The 18,020-nt window shown below is 26.8% G+C and overlaps 2 protein-coding genes across 3 annotated transcripts in view; both read right to left on the bottom strand.

Moving 5' to 3' along the window:
* The window catches only part of LOC127278228 (furin-like protease 1, isoforms 1/1-X/2), a 780,368-nt gene that overhangs the window by 344,946 nt on the left and 417,402 nt on the right, over positions 1–18,020 (bottom strand). The gene's annotated exons all lie outside the window — the stretch shown is intronic.
* LOC127278215 (uncharacterized) lies at positions 2,568–6,024 on the bottom strand. 2 transcript variants are annotated; one of them, XM_051299816.1, is made up of 5 exons: positions 4,771–6,024; positions 4,507–4,666; positions 4,265–4,368; positions 3,684–3,912; positions 2,568–3,551 (listed from the first exon to the last, which is right to left on the bottom strand). In XM_051299816.1, the coding sequence occupies exons 1-5, from the start codon at positions 5,398–5,400 to the stop codon at positions 3,094–3,096; spliced, it is 1,581 nt and encodes a 526-aa protein (XP_051155773.1). In that variant the 5' UTR covers positions 5,401–6,024; the 3' UTR covers positions 2,568–3,093. The 2 variants fall into 2 exon arrangements, with proteins under 2 accessions (XP_051155773.1, XP_051155772.1); XM_051299815.1 differs by having other exon boundaries at positions 4,265–4,666.

Genomic DNA, 18,020 nt, shown 5'->3' with positions numbered 1-18,020 from the left:
CCGGTCACATATGTGTACCTTTGAAACAGCCTATGCAGCACGTAATATTAATGTAATATTAAAAAAAAGTCAAACTGCATTTAAAAATATTTGACTGATTAATTATTATCTTTTTTTGCTTTATCATGAAAAGTTCTAAAATTTGATGTATTTCAAATAAGCGTGTAATATTAACCCGTAAGATTAACATGAGGCAAATATTTTAATATGACTGTAATAGTAACCTTACATGAAGCTTACAACAACCTTACCGTAAAAGCTTAAAACAACCTTACCATGTAAACTTACCACAACCTTATTGTGTAAGCTTACCTTAGCTTTACTGTGTAAACTTACTGTAATCGCAGAAGTTTTAAGGTGACCTCAAGTTTACTGTAGGCTTACACGGTAACCTTACAAACCCTACAGATATCCTTACAGTAACTTCACAGCAAGAAGTCATGCCATGTGGGAGAAGAAAAACACGCGCGTTTGTTTTAGCTAGTTATATAATAATGATTATACAATAATGATACAAAATTACAATTCTCTTACTTACTTTTAGCAATAAAGTCGGATAAATTGATGATTATAGCTTAGCCGTTGTAAATTGGATTTGATTTGATAGAAAACTGAAGGATCGCTCTACAATGTTAGAGATTGCACCGGAACTTAGTCGATTATGCTAATTAGTAGGAGAAATGTCACATTATTGAGGAGGAGGTGATCTATAAATAGAATCGCTTTCCTTATATTGCAATGATTTACATCGCATATGACAATGAATGTTCTTCTATCTGAATTCTTTCTTTTCCCTGCTTAAATTATCAGATAGAAACCGGATGAAAATCGGTTTTAATCTGGTCTTGATGGATATTTTACCAGGTTTTTGTGTCCGCATTTAATACCAAATTTTTTTGAAATATTTTTGGTTGTATATGTTGTTAATCCAGCAACCATATCAGAAAATAGAAATAAGTTGTGTATTCTCATGGTTTCTTAATGAGATTAATCGGCTTTTGTCCGTTATTATATTTTGAAATTAAAATAAATAAAATCAATAACGGTTATTAAGTGTTCTTGTTTGGTTCTTATTTGGCATAATTATAACCATTATTTTTTTAAATAAATGTAAAATTGCATTTTATTTGATTTTATCTGCTTTATATGCAATGACTAAAACAGAAATTTTTTTGGGTATTTATTGTCTTTAGTACGACGCAATTTGTCTGTTTAAATCAGAAACTATTTATGATTTTTATGTTTGGCCTTTATACGTTTCTAACCGAAACATTTTAGGAAATTTTTCATTTAAATTGTATATAATTTTAATCTGCTTCTTAATCGTTTTTTTTCATCTATTTTAAATTATGTTAAAATGAGGTGTGTCTAGATTTGTCTAAAACAGGATGGAAAAAGTGAAATATCGAAATTTATCCGATTTTACTGGATTTTCTATATGGTTTTTGTATTCGATATTTAAACGTTTGTAACTGTTAATTAGTAGTAGTATGTTCATGAAAATATAATCCGAAATTTATCCGGTTTTCCATTCGGTATTTAATTGTTTTTCTTGCAATTTCTTCTCAAGATCTGATTAATGAAATGTATCTGATTTTGTCTGAAACTGGTAAGAAAGTTAAATATCGAAATATATCCGATTTTGCTGGATATTTTATACGATTTTTGTGTCCGACATTTAAACGTTTGTAACTGTAAATTAGTAGCAATATGATTATCAAAATTATGTCTGAATCTAATCAGGTTTTTTCTTCGTTACCTAGTGTAGAAATTGAAACCAGGTGCTTAGCAGGACTTCATCAGGCAAAAATAGGGTATGGTCAGGAAAAAAATATAATGAAATTTACCATTAATTATCAGAAAAAATTTTTTAGTACGTTACTTTGAAGCAAAATAAATTAATATTAAAAATATTATTTACAATTTGGAAAGTTTCTTTATTAAACAATTATCTTAAGATAATTGTTTAATAAAGAAATAAAAAGTACTTGAGCACATTTAATTATTATTAAATTATACTATACAAATTTAATTCAAAAAAATATAATTAAAATTTTTTTATGCAAAAAGTTAACTTACTTTTTTCTGCATTCGCAAAATAGTTGTCAAGTGAAACGATATCTTCGAACTCTTTTTGTGATATTTTTTTGCATTTTTTAAATTATTATTTCGGGTATATTTCTTATTCGTAATCTTATAAATGGACATTAATAAACAAAATTTACGTCAAACAATTGATTTTTAATAAAATTGCCTTAACCTTTAAATTTTTTTAAATTTAAATTTACAATAACTATTTACTTTTTAAGAAAAAAAATTTTTTTGTATAAAAAGAAGTAGAAGAAATATGTTGTATTATATGTATTTTAAAAACAGACCTAAAAAGGATTTAAATATATTATATGCAATGAAAACAATGAGAAATTTTATTAAATTAATAAAGCTTATTTATTTTTAAATTTAAATTGAAATAAAATTTTTATAATTGATAATAACACTTGTACACTTTGGTACATAAAAAACTGCATTTACACTTATTTTAATCAAATTTTTGGATGTATCACATATTAATTGTCGCGTGGATTTATTGTAAAATACTGTTTTCGAGTCACAAGTTTTTAAAGTAAGATGAATAAAATTTATTTCGTCTTTAAGTATAAACTGAATTATGCTTTAATTTTATAAAATATCCAAGATTCTAAGAGTAAAACTACGGTTAAATTCAGTCTCTTTGTAAGTAATGAAAGCATAGAAAGTATATACTACTCTCTTAGAACTTTTACTTATTATCAAAAAAATCTTTCTAAGTGATATACTTTCATTTCCAACAATTCTGCATTTTCAAGGACAAAAATTAAAGCATTAAAGAGAAACAAGTACTTAAATGTTTAAATTTGATTATAAAAAAATAATTGTTTTTTCTCATTTTATATTCAACTTTAAGCAATCAAAGCTGAATATTGTGGAAAAAAATGTAGCTTTTCAACTTAACTTTTTTGATGGCCTTAGTAATAAAATATATATTCTTTTCATATAATAAGGCGCTCATTACTAAAAAAATAATGTTTTAAACAAAGAAATTATATATTTATCTTAATCATCGTCTTCAGTAGGTGTGTCTACTTGAAAGTTTTCCCTATCGGAAAGCTCCTCATCGAGTTGTTCTTCTTCTGAGAAGTCAGTAGTATTGTCTGACTCTGGAGGGTCACTCTTTTCACGCGTCTGAAGATCAGGTTGTGTAACTATTCGGGAATTGGATATTTCTTCATTCTCATCGCTGTTACTTTCATTATCTTCTGGAGAGATTGTTTTCTTTGATTTTAATTTTCCATTTTCACTGGCAACACTCTCTCCATCACTACTTTCCTCTTCTTCCATAGGAATTATTTTCTTTGACTTCACTTTTGACTTCTTGGTCCTGTTTTTCCTACTCGGATTTTTTCTGTTTAGATCGCTAATTTGTTTGGATAATGTTGTACCAATACTTTCCATAGCGTTTAGAATTTTATCTTCATCAATCTTCCGTTCCACCATCCAAAATCTTGTAATGGCTTTAAATATAAATTTTAACAATGAATATAAGAAACTTATAATTAATCAATATTATCAAAATTATTGTAAATAATTTTACTTAAGCATTTTGATGTTTTTAATTATGAAAAAGGTAAATAACAATAAATTACCTTTCAAAGCATTCACCTTTCTGGAATTTAATGCCGTTCTTGGGGTGACATTAACTTTGTTTCTGTCTTTATTAGACAATTGTCCAGTAACGCTCGATGCTTTTAAAACCTCCACTGTAAATATTGCTCTAGACATGGATCTGATAAATTTTGTAGAACAACCTTTCGACTTGAACTTCGCTCTCCCATAATCATCTTGCGGGATCCAAATACCGTATCCTCCATGAATCTAAAATTGAAGCAATCAAATAAACAAAAATTAAATTTTTTAACTTTATTAGTTTCTTGCTAAATAAAGGTTTTAAAGTTTTCACGGTAAAATCTTTGTTTGGTAGAAAAAATTTCTCAATGTTTTATTTGTTGAAATAAATTCTTAAATATAAACTTATGAATTATCTTAAATCGTAAAAATTAATACATTTCAACGGTTAAAAAATTAGTTTACAAGAAATAAAGATATTATTTTCACAAAAATATTTTAAAACAATGAGATTGTCAGTACTGTCAGAAAAGAAAGAGAAAAGAAAAAAAACTAAACTTTTTCATTTCATGCACCACGCAGGAATGATTTTAAAACTTACTGTTTGACTAATGCGATCAATTGTTCCCACTGGTAAATCTTCACCGCTTGCTATTCGATCTTGAAGACTTCTCTCAGATGTTTCATTAACAGTTTGAAGCGAAGCTGCAAAATAAAGTTGATCAAAAATATTATATTTTTTATTCTTTGGCACACCTTCAAATTTCCAAAATTCTAAAAAGTGTAAAAAAATATCGTAATATAAAATTTTATAAATATGTACATAAATTATACAATATATACATTGAATACTCGGAAATTTGTCGACGACTTTCTGCTGCAGTTCGATGTTTTGAGCACTTAGAACTTTATTAATCCTCATAGTATCAATTAATTGTCGTTTTAAATTTCGGATTTCTTGTTCCCGTCCTTGTGAATCTTGCAAAATCAAGTTAGCATCAATCTAAAAAAAAATAATTGACCAAGTCACATGTAGTGTACAGCTGTTGTTGTTAATGGTGCTATTGGGTGTCTAATCGTATATAAAAATGTATAAATAAATAATACTTCTGAAATAAGTGCTGCATCACTAGTTTCCTCATCGCTGCTGGTATCAGATGCATCAGATGCGTGTCTGGCATTGGAGGTAAAACTAGTATCTTTGGCTGTAAGGCTGCTTTTCACTATTTGGTTGATATCGTCAATGCGGCTGGCTTTGGCTGTGAGACTACTTTTCACTATTTGGTTGATATCGTCAATGCGGCTGGCTTTGGCTGTGAGACTACTTTTCGGTGTTTTGTTGGTATCGTCAATGCGGCTACCTTTGGCTGTGAGACTGCTTTTCGGTGTTTGGTTGGTATCGTCAGTGTGGCTGCCTTTGGATGTGAGACTGCTTTTCGGTGTTTTGTTGGTATCGTCAATGCGGCTACCTTTGGCTGTGAGACTGCTTGTCGGTGTTTGGTTGGTATCGTCAGTGCGGCTGCCTTTCGCTGTGAGACTGCTTTTCGGTTTATGGCTGGTATCTTTCGCTGTGTGGCCGGATATCGGTGTTTGTTTTAAAATTTTTGTTGGTGTACCTCCAGAAGCAGAAACGCCTTTTCGTTTTGAAGTTTGAGACTGAAAAATTGTAAACATTAAAAAATTTAATCTATTAACGATTTCAAAAAGTAGAACAATTAACAAGAAAAAAGATGTCATTTCAATTAATATCAATAATTATAACTCTGATATTTTTTAATAAAATACCTGCGATTGTTTGTTGATATTATCTGGGTTTGGCAAGACTTTTTTGCTTTGAGTGCCTTTTAAAGATTTTTTCGAGTCTGTTTTAGGTTCATGGAAAACACTTCCAGTATACTGATTACCAAGTGTAATCTAAGATAATCATGCAAAAATTAATTATAAGTTTTTTTTATTTTTAACATTTTCACTATAAATAAGTTGGTAAAAATGCATTGATGAAAATTTGTTAATAATAAAAGGTGACGTTTAGAAAAGTTCAGAGTGATTGATATTTTGATTTATTAAAATGTATGTCCACGTTCAAAATAATAAAAACTTAAAATAGGGTAAACCAGACAGCAGTTGGACACTGTAGGTATAATCTTTCAATTAATACTGCATTAAAAAGTTCAATTACGATTTATTTTTAATTTCATTTACGTTCTTACGATTATTGCAAAAGTATTAACTATATCCATCGAATGAAAGAAAATGTGTTTATAATAAAAATTTCAAATAATTTAATATATCTTACATCAGGTACAGTCAGCTTTTGCATCTGAAGCACTTTCGCTGTCAGCAATGCAGCTTTTTGTTGTTTTCTTTTAGTCTCTAGTAATGCAGTAACCTACAATTTTCAGTAAGAAATTCTTCAAGATAGTTTAAAGGAATTTTTCAGAAATGTTCAACTCGAAATAAATAGTAAACATTTTGATTTTTAAAACATATTAGTTAAAATCAAATAATAATTTTTTTATAAGATGATTTTTAAAGTATTATAACCTGTAAGTATATATATACAGATTATGAACTCTAAACAATAAATTATTGAACACTTAGAAAATCTTATTAATTAATCTAGTCGATTTCATATTTTTTAGAAAAACTTTGTTATATCGCATTAAATATGTTTTCCCTGTAGTTTCTATAAAGAGATAGCTTATTAGAGACTTTTTTAATTTGAAAGTATTAAACTCTTTTAAATTAGTTTTAAATTACTTTAAATTACTTTTAAATTTACTTTAAAACAGTCGTTGTATGTGTATACAATAAATTTATATAAAAAAAATTGATGAATAATATAATCCATATTTATATATAATCATAGAGAAATGTATTGAAAAAACTGAGAGGTTTTATTTATTAAACTAAACAGTATAATTCCTTTTACTCAATTTTCTTAAAAATTTTATGCAATACGTATATGAGACACGATTATAATTAAATTTAATTTTAAGATACGTCAAGTTGACTTCGTGACAATTTTTAAAAAATTAGATTAGAAATAAAAAAATATGAACTGAATGGTCAGAATGTTTACTGCATTAGTCTATATATATATGTATACCTTTTTGTTAACTGTTGAATCATTTTCTTTTTCGTTACTGCTAATATCAGTATTTTCTTTGCGTAATGTTGCTGTTGGGAATTTCACTCGAGATCCTTTCTTAATGAGCTCTTCCACTTCGTCTTTTGTCTCTGTAAATATAATTAATAAATACACACAGGCAATTATTTCATTTTTCATTTCAAAAAGTTGTTGACTAAATTAAAAAATTTTATTATAACAATTAGATAAATTTGCATATATTTTTGTATATATCTGCAACTACATATAATTTTAAACTGAATAAGTTTTTAAAATTTGCTTGTTTATATTAAATCCTTTAAAAAGAATTGAGTAAATGATTATTAATTATTATTTATTAATTTATCAGAAAAGTTATATTTTCTCGGTTAACATTTAACTATTCATATTCATATGAATTAATTTAATTTTCTTGATGTCAAAATAAAAATAAATAAAACATAAAAATTAAAAAAACAGAAATTCATTTTATTTTGTCCAAAGTCAAGCGTAAATAAATTCATATCTGTTAAAAGTAATTATAATTAAAACAACATTGAGCACTTTGTATCAAAATAGTTATTTTTCAGGACAAGTCGCGATAAATAACAATCTATAATTCTATAATACTGAAAGTTAACTCCGTTCTTATATATGTATATATATATATATATAATGCTAGATGTGTGAAAAATGCGTATATATATATATACAGTACGCATTTTAAGAAAATGCAATATTTATTATAGGTTTTAAGTATTTTCTTATTTTGTACTTACTGTCGATGATTCCTATTACTGCCAAACATTTGCTGCTTCCGCATTTAACTTTGAATTCACGATTTTTATTTTCCTTGTATTTTTCAAAGTTCAATACATCTGTCACTGGCACAATGCAAGTACTTTTGTGTTGCCCAATTGGATTTTTGCATGGATTTATAAACTTAATATAAACGTGTTCAATTAAATTCGACATTTTGTGATAGCGTCTAAAAGCACAGTCGAACTAAACAAATGAATCTGTAAACAAACCGATCACCATGGTTCCGTAAAGTTGTACGAAGAACAGTACACACACATTGGTGCATTGCTTTGAAAAAATAGTCCCTAATGAATTCTTTAAAATAATCTGTGAAAATATAATTTCCATTTTATAGGATATTTCTTTTATACTTATTGAAATATAAATAAAAACATTATTATAAAAATGTATATCCCTTCGATTTCAAGTATATTTTCTTTACATGCTTTCATCAGCATATAAATTCAAAAATTATAAATAAAATTTTGAGGTGAAATATTACGTTGTTATGGGTGACAACTGTAAACAATGAACCAAATTTAGTTTAATTTATATTTAAAACTTATTTCAAAACGGAAAACTTAAAGAAATAGAAAATTGACAATTTAATAAGTTAAAGTTCTTTTTATATACTACATGTGAACAGTTCACATTTGTATTCAAATAAAAAGTGGATATATCCTGCCAGCAAAATTATTTAAAAGGTACGTTGAAATGGCTATACAACTTATTTGATATTTGTTTTTTATTAATTTAAAAAATTGGTTTCTTTTTTAAAATATGTTTAAATAATGTTATTTTCATTAAATAATTTAAATTCTTTCAACTTTCAATTTCGTGGAAAATGAAAAGCATTATATGATTAATATAATGAATTTTACTATATTTTACCTATGAAAAGCTCTAAATTTTTTAAAGTACAAATAAACAAATTTTTTTAACTTTGAATAATTTCGAAAAAGTTTAAAAAGTAATTCCATTAACATTAATTAATTTTGTAACGATATACAAAAAACGTTGTTTTAAATGTTCAAAATTCTAGAAACATAGCTTTATTTTAGTGAGTTTTTTATTTACGACCCTTATATGGTTTTATATCGGTATATTATTTTAATAAATTTGATCAATGACAATAAGATTGTGATGGTTTTTGAAAAATCTGAATAACCCTTAAAGCAAAATATTTTGTTAACGGGTTTCTCGCGTATTATTATTTCTTAAAATTTTTTAATTATATATATTAACAACATGCTTCTTTTTGATGGCAATCTAAAATAAGGTTAGGTCGTACGTTTGTATGTATGTATCTATGTGTGCTGTACATACATACAACGTCAATCACTTCAGTATAGAGCGTCCGAAGGAAGACACTTTGAAATTTTGAATTCTACCAATTAGCTGTTGTGCGCTCGCCTTAACGTACATACAAGCAAAAAAAGAACTTTGTCGTCTCTAGTTACTAAGTAGTTCGTGTTAATACCAGTTATCTTAGATTGATATTTTTTTAATGTTTAAATAACAAATAAATTGTTTAAAATATTTACAATATAAATAGTTTATTCACAGTTTAAGACCGATAAGCGTGTAAAAGATATTACAAAAAATTGTTGGATTATTGCCGCCATACAAACAAAATGTTTCTAAAATACGAGAAATTTTTAATAACAAACTTGAATTTTGATTTAAAAAAATGCCTATTTATTATTTTACTTTTATATTTATATACACATTGTATATTCAATCCAATTACTATCGGAAAATCACAACAGAATAATAAGTGTAAGCTCATATATTACAAAATGTTGATTCGCTTAGAAAATATTCAAATTTTTCGAAATCATTCATTTCTCTCATAAGTAAATAATGACAATTAAACATTATTTTTATATGTAAAAATTGTTTTATAGAATTTACAGTCTTATTAATACAACATTATATAAAGAGAAAATATTTTTATTTATATATCTTAGAAAACAAACAATTTCTCCTTGTTTTTACTTTTTCAACAGGCAGTCTGCATTCATTTGACTGAGTAAAATATTTTCAAAATATATTTCAATTTTTGTTAATATTCAATATAATATGTTTCTCTTGATGTTAAAATTTGGAGATTTTTTATTATTCAAAAATTTAGAAATACATATATGTATAATATGACATAAAATATAGCAATAATTTTATAACCTATAAAATTATAAATTTATAATTTAAATTTTCTTTAATTTTTCTTGTCATTTAGTACTTTCTATATTTAAGTAAACCTAAATTTAATAATTTCCTGTAAAATTACATATTTAATTTATGTTTATAGCAATGGATTCTGATGAAAATGAAAATGAGACAATTAATTAATTATACCTCACCCTTAAACAGTACGTCGAAGAAATCGTACTTTAGATTCAGCATTAGATACAGGTGACATATATATTGTATTGTTGCATAAGTTTATTTATATTGAATAAAGTATGATTTTTTATGTCACTGTTAATTATTAAAAACATTTTTTCAAGTAAAGTAAATTATTAAACTATATGTATTATAGAAATACTACTGCTAGAAAGTGAGATGTCCTGGGATTCGAATACAGATTGTGAAAATCAGGAAAATACGAATAACTTCAACTGCATCGCTGAAACTTCTGATTTTGATGTATTAATTAGATTTGAAAGAGCTAGTTCAGTCGGTAGGTGATGCTACATAATTTTAAAAATTTAATTGTTTATTAAACGAAAAGTTTGATTAGCAGCAGCGAATAGGTTTATGTATTTTTTATTTTATCATCGATTTCTTTATTTCCAAAAAAAACACTTTCCTATAGATTCAAAATTTTAATTTAAATAAGAATTTTAAACGCTAACAGTTCAAAAAATTTTTACTAAATAACTTTTAACATACTGAAGCAAGTTGATGAAAAATTATTACAAAATGACTTGAAAATACAAATTAAAAAATTATAGCTGTGCAAAGAGATAAAAGGGTGATATTTTTTTAAGTACGCTAATCCTAACTCATCACACACAAAACTTCAATTAAAAAAATTTTATTGCTCATGAAAAATTTGAGACAAATAATAATATCAGTTTAGGATATTATTTTTTCATATAAAAATTTTTTACTATAAATTTTATAAAGAATACTGAATATTAACGGAATTTCCTTGTTATTAATTTATAAAAAATGTATAAATGTGAATTTCATAATATTTAAAACCTTTTTCTTATAGAAGCACATGCAACAGCTCCCACGATGAGTCCTTTGCTAAATACATCACCTAATGACTACAAAGATTCATTTTCCTGCGATGAAAAATTGTATTCTCTACTTCAATCTTCAAATTCTTCGATTTCTAGTACCTCGTCTTCTTCCTCAGAAGATGAACATTGTAAACAAGTCAATTATCATCAGAATATAATCCAAACGGAGAATTCAAATTTGTCTGAATCTTCTAGCGATGAAGATTTTACAGAGACTTGTGAAATGTTATCAGAACCTCATGCTAATTCCCGTACTTTTAAAGATTGCGAAAATTTTAATATGAAGCCTTTGCAGGATTACTTTTCAAATGATAAAGAAATAATGTTCAAGGCATCGCAATTAAAAATATGCGACGTTATGCTTATGATATTTTCTTACTCTGTTCGATTTTCTCTAAGCTACAAAGCAAGACGAGCTTTGATAGAAATGACGAAAACGTTTGCCGGTCCTGCATTTTCACAATGGTACATCAGCGATTATTATCTATCAAAAATATTTGATCCACCAGATTCTGTCATTATGTATAATTTTTGGTGCCCAGTTTGTTACTTATTGTTAGAAGCGCCTACGACTAAAAAGAGTTTTAAAAAACATGAATGTGTGTGTGATAAATGTTCTCAACAGTATACATTGTCAATGAACTCTCCGAATTACTTTATATCTATAGATTTAAAGTATCAAATAACTGCTCTGCTAAGCACGGACATGATTCGAGAAGCTTTATTTGCAAATTTAAAGTACATTAAATCGATGAAAAATGATGGAACAATACGTGATATTTACGACAGCTTACTTTATCAAAAATTTCTATTATCTATGAAATCAAGCACAAGTAATCTGTTATCTTTCATTTTCAATACAGATGGAGCTGCTTTATTTCATAGCTCGAAGCAGTCGTTTTGGCCAATATTTGAGTTTAAATGGCTTTTCGTGGGAAGACAAAGAAACAGGCGAGATGTTGGATTTTATTTTAGAGGCTTTCATATGCTCTTTGGATACTGTTGCTCGTGCTGTAGTTCAGAATAGGATGGCACATAATGCCTACTACGGTTACTCTTGGTGTTTTATGTTTGGCAGGTATTGTGGGGATGTACGCGATTTTTAATGAAAAAAAAGGAAGCGCCTAACCGCACACATTTAGAACATTTGACGCATATGATACAAGCAATGAAAAAAAGTGAAAAAAGTTGTAATAAAAAGAAGTTCAAAGGAATTAAAGGTGTAAAGGGTTACAGTGTTTTAACGGAATTGGAGAACATCGACATGGTGTGGTCCTTTCCAAGAGACTACTTACATGCCGATTTAATTGGTGTGGTTTCACATATGTGGTCAATGTGGACAAACCCAAAAAGCCCTATTCATGTTACTAAAGATCAAGTAAATGAAGTTAACAATCGTTTGATAAAGATGACGCCACCCCAAGAAATACACAGGCTTGTGAGGTCAATAACGTGTGAAAGATCAAAATGGAAAGCATCAGAATGGCAATCCTGTTTGTTGTTTTACTCAATTCCTTGTTTGCATGGAATACTAGATGATTGTGCTTTAATGCATTTTGGTCTTTACGTTAATAGCATGCACACACTGCTTCAACAAAGTATGAATGAAAACGAAACAGAACAAGTTAATCGCGATTTAAACCTCTTTACCGCAGTATTTGAAGTATTATATGGAGAGGAATTTATAAAATTTTGCGTTCATACATTAAATCACGTTGTTCCATGTGTAAAGACTAGTGGTCCAATTTGGGCTACCTCAACTTTTCCCTTTGAGAATGCAATTTTCTATTTGAAGCAGTGTGTTCACGGTCCAAAACGTATTTACCAACAAATGGCGAAAAAAACGTTACAAGCAAATGCTTGTCAAATCATTGTAGAAGAAGCTTCAGATGAAAATAATTGTAAAGATTATTGTCGATCATTGTTTTCAAGAACTGAGGTTTCTACGTTTTATCGTACTGCTTTTGATAATGTTGTACTATTGGTAACGGAACACATAATCTTAAATACGACATACTTTCGCAAACAGGAAGCAAAATTCTTACATTTCAACGATGTATTTTTAAAGGCATGGTGATCAACTCTGTTGATTATGAACGTGCGATAAAATCTGATAATACCACATTTTTGCTCGAAAACAGAAAATTTGTGCAAGTTTTAAATATATTATTGTGTGATGAGAATGCTTATGTTGAGATCGTGAACTTCCAGGTAGAAAAAATGGTCTTATCCTCTACTAACAAAAATTGAATTTTCTAAACTCTTGGGATAGATAACGTTGTATGCAAAACCCATGTAAAAGTACAGAAGCGATTAAATACAGATATTATACCTGTTTCATTTCTTAAAGAGAAATGTGTTGTTATCAGAGTTGAGAGAGATATTTACATATCGAAATTGCCAAAAACTTTAGAAATCCAATAAAATTATTTCTAAATGTACTGTGAAGTATTAAAAAAGTATCTGTTGTTACAGTTTATAATATTAAAGAATTTATTGAAATTATGAATAAAGTAGTTAAAATAATAAAATGTGTTATATATTTATACTAAGGAAAGTTGGAAGTAGAAATCTGTCTCTACTGATTATTTACACAAAAACTTAACAAATTTAACATTTAAGATATAACCGATTTGTATCAGATAAAAGCGGTATAAATCGGATCTTTAAAAAGTGAGAAAAAATTTTCACGTATTCTTTTTTACGACGAAAATCATATTAAAACGGATAAATTTCGATAGTATAACTTAACAAATTTAACATTTAAGATATAACCGATTTGTATCAGATAAAAACGGTATAAATCGGATTTTTAAAAAGTGAGAAAAAATTTTCAAGTATTCTTTTTTACGACGAAAATCATATTAAAACGGATAGATTTCGATAGTTTAACTTAACAAATTTAACATTTAAGATATAACCGATTTGTATCAGATAAAAACGGTATAAATCGGATTTTTAAAAAGTGAGAAAAAATTTTCAAGTATTCTTTTTTACGACGAAAATCATATTAAAACGGATAGATTTCGATAGTTTAACTTAACAAAATTAACATTTAAGATTTAACTGATTTGTATGAGATGAAAGCGGTATTAATCAGAATTTTAAAAAGTGAGAAAAAATTTTCAAGTATTCTTTTTTACGTCGAAAATCATATTAAAACGGATAGATTTCGATAGTTTCACTTGAAAAAATAACATTTAAGTTTTAACTAATTTGTACCGGATAAAAGCGATATAAATCAGAATTTTAAAAAGTGAGTTAAAATTTTCAAGTATTCTTTTTTACGACGAAAATCATAATGAGACGGATATGTTTCGAAAGTTTAACTTTTTTATACGAAAAAAACCGTATTTAAACGAATAATTTTGAAATCTGTCTTTCAAAAAGATGAAGATTTAAAGATTAAGACTTGAACCAGATAGAAGCAGAAAAAGAAAAAAAAACAAAAAAATTTAATAATTTTTGCTACGATAGAAATCAGATTAAAATGGAAATGTTTCGACTGTCTTTATTTTTGTGTAGGACATAAACCAACTTGAGACAGATAAGTTCCAAATTTGAAGGATAAATTACTGATAAACTCGGTTTAAATCCACTTAATAACTTTGATAATATTACAATTTTTATTTCGATGATCGAATAAAAACCAGATAAGTTCATTTATTTGTCAAGAATGAAAATTGTAACCGTACAAAATTCGGATATAAACAGACACAATACATGTACGGTTTTTATATGGTTTCTGTCTGGTTTCTATATGGTCTTTTAAGCAGGGTTGCTTACAACGGGCTTTTGAAGATCATATAACACTTGGATCTTCACATTCTTCACGCGCATAAACAAACAAGCTTGAACTTGTTTTACATTTGCTCATATGTACCTTATTTTTAGCTCTCTAATCTCTGAACTTTTATGGTGAAAACGAATGTAATATCTCTTTTGAGATAGATTTCGTTTCCACGCTCTATCCTATCAATATATACATAAATAAATACATTAAAATAAGACATATAGTTAAAAACATAGTAAAATTATCATAGGATTATGTGAAATGTCTTATTGTAATGAGAATTTTAAATGAAAATTAGGGAAAATTGTTACCGGGATGTAACAATCTGATGCACGGACGTCAGACAAATAGTCGCGCATTTGTCGTCTGGGAGCAGACGACAAAAGCACGTTTTCGCTCTACCGGCAGATTCCTTCAGAGCTAAGGGTGCTCGCACAAGGATTGCAGGTGCTGGGTGCCGGATAGGACTCACGGACAGGCCATCCGTGCACTACTACATGACGTGAACCAATCCCGTGCAAGATGTCGTGCTGTGACGTGCAGTGTTGTCGTACCGGCTGCAAACGTGTTGGATGTGTTTAAAATTGTCATTTTAAAACTTTTTATTTATGAAGTTAATTAATTAACTCAATTAAATTCTTCCTAAATTTGAATTCGTTAAAAATAACCAATTCGATAGTAAAAAGTGAGTCACTAATTTAATTCAGTGGTTAATAAACCACTTGGTTAAAAAAACTAATTATTAGTTAAATTCATTTTCATTTTATGTGAAAAAAACTAAAATTTTAGTAGAAATTCTACTGACTAATTCAATCAATCAGTAGAAATGTACTATTTTAATTTTTTTAAAATTTTTATTAATTATTAGTTATTTTTTACTAATTGCTGTAGCAAAAAGTGAGACACGATTTTATTAATAATGAGGTATTTTTAACTAATTCAAATTTAGAGAGTAATTATAAATTTTTAATTCATATTGAATAAGTTATGTTTTCAATTAAATAGTAAAGAATAAATCTGTACTTTAATTGATGTAAGTAATAACAATTACAAGAAGGTGTGATAAAAATTGTTTTACTTAATTTTTATTGTTAAACAATTGTCATTCTAAACTATAATTAGAAAACATTTTGATAAAAGCTCTTTTTTCCTCAGATAAAAGTATTTAATTTATTATTCTCAAAACTGACAAATTAATAAAATTTGAATAAATTTGAATTTCAAAGTTTAGAAAATGAAAGAATTATTATTTTTAAGGAATATTTTAAATGAAATTAAATAAAAACCTTTAAAAGGTTTTCTAATCCTAATTTTTTTTAAATTATTATAAAATTGTATAAATATATAATATTTATATAATATTAATAAAATTATAAATACATAAAGTTTTACATAAAACTTTTTCTAATTAGTGTTATTTTTATTATTTTTAATAACAATTTTTTTTAGTATTTTTTGAATGTAAACTTATCACGACCTTATTCTGTAAGCTTACCTTACTGTGTAAACTTACTGTAATGGTGGAAGTTTTAAGATGACCTTAAGTTTACTGTAGGCTTACACGGTAACCTTACTCATTTAATATACATAAAGTATGTAACGTACCCATCACTGCTTTCAAATGAAATTCAGCGCCATCTGCGCTACGTAACCTCAAAATTTGCGTACACTGTTAAATGTCAAGAAATACACTTAGTCGAAGCATGTACATGTATAAATAAATGAATAAAAAGAAAATGTTGTTAAAAGTTTAAATCTAAAAGTGCTAAATGGCTCTGCCGTGAATATTGTAAAGTGATATATGTGAATTAAAATAAGGGATATAAAATATCGCAGAAAGAGAGAGGAGACTGGTGATTCTAGAGTTTTTAAACTTGTCAAATTGAACAAAACTGAGATAATTAAACTTTTTAGTGTAACCGTAAGTGGTTGTATTGATTTTTTAAAATAATTGTGAACATTACAAAATAATATTTTACTTAACTTCTACTTAACATTATATAAATAACCACATTTAACCTACAGAACCATATTTCTATTCTAAGATAAATAAAATTGCATATATCAATAAAATTATAGTAATTATTTTTCAGATATTTTTACAAAAAATATATTTTCGATTTTTTTAAAATGTTTAAAACTTATTTTGGAATTTATATTCAAATTTAGAGTAATTGAAAGCAGAAAACATTATTTTTATGGCGGTTAAATTTAATAAACAATAACATAACCGTGAATAATTTCGATAAACCTATAAACTTATTTATTTTCAATTAATTTTGAACATCAAAAAAATCTAATTCAATTGTATACATTGAGTTTTTGTGTAAAACTAACAAAAATGTTAGTAGGTAAACATAAATCAAATTATTACATAGTCTTTTTTAATAAAATGTTTGCAAATACATATATATATATATATATACATACACGGAGAAAAAAATCTGGCTCTTATAGTATGAAAGTAGTTCTTACTATTCCAGCATGAATTTTTCCTACAATTAGAGCAAGAATTCATGCGTTCTCAGCATGAAAGCAATCAATGGTAAAAAGGTATGTTGAACATACTCTCATAGGAAGAACTTCATGCTCTGAAAGCAGGAGCGCCAAGGGGCAAAAGTATAGAACACAGTCCTACTAGGATTGCAGGAGTCTTATGCTTTTTCGGTATGAGACTCTTGCAACAGGAGTTTAAGCCATGCCCACTTATATACTTTGCGTGAAAACGTTAACGACGCATGGGCTATTTCGAATTTCTGATATCAGTATGTGAAATGCAGTGATTGATAACAGACGAATTGTGTTCGGGTTTTTGTTCGTATTTTTGATGTTTTTGATTTAATGAAAGTATGAATATTAAATTATTATCTTCACGCATTCAAAAATTCAATAATTCTTAAAAATTTAAACTGTTCTATTTGAATATTTTAAATTAAAATTATTGGATAAATCAATTACTTCCCATTATTTTATTAAGTATAAATTTATTTCATTATTATAATGTTTGATACAATTTTACCTTGATGAGAAGTTTCTATTTCATTAAGTAAGATCAAAATTAGTTTTTATTAAATATTTTTGGTGTAATGAAAACTTGAAGATCAATGGTTTGTATTAAAAGTTGATCCTATTTGTGTATTTTCATTCCTAAAATTTAAAACATAATCTAAAATTCTTTGCTTCTTATGTACCTTTCTTTGTAGCGCGACATATATATATATATAAATAGTTTATATTTAATTAAATATAAATATATGTTCAAAATATTTTAACAATACTATATTAGATTTTAATAAAATATAATACTTTTTTATTTATATTATATAATTTTTTAACATTATTTTTGAAATAAGATATTTATCATTATATAATTATATATTATTTAATATAAATATTATAT

The sequence above is a fragment of the Leptopilina boulardi genome, unplaced genomic scaffold (genome assembly GCF_019393585.1).
Source record: "Leptopilina boulardi isolate dan_hultmark-lab unplaced genomic scaffold, ZJU_Lbou_2.1 LbouV2_2, whole genome shotgun sequence".
Classification (NCBI taxonomy): Eukaryota; Metazoa; Arthropoda; class Insecta; order Hymenoptera; family Figitidae; genus Leptopilina; species Leptopilina boulardi.
This window is presented reverse-complemented; position numbering and strand designations above follow the sequence as displayed.

Bases quoted from the DNA above. Each gene is read 5' to 3' on its own strand.
- LOC127278215 (XM_051299815.1), bottom strand. From the start codon at position 5,400: ATGACATCTTTTTTCTTGTTAATTGTTCTACTTTTTGAAATCGTTAAT. The intron at 4,667-4,770 runs GTATTATTTATT...ATTTTTTTTTAG, and splicing joins ATGCAGCACTTATTTCAGAA to ATTGATGCTAACTTGATTTT. The intron at 3,913-4,264 runs GTAAGTTTTAAA...CTTCAATTTTAG, and splicing joins TTGATCGCATTAGTCAAACA to ATTCATGGAGGATACGGTAT.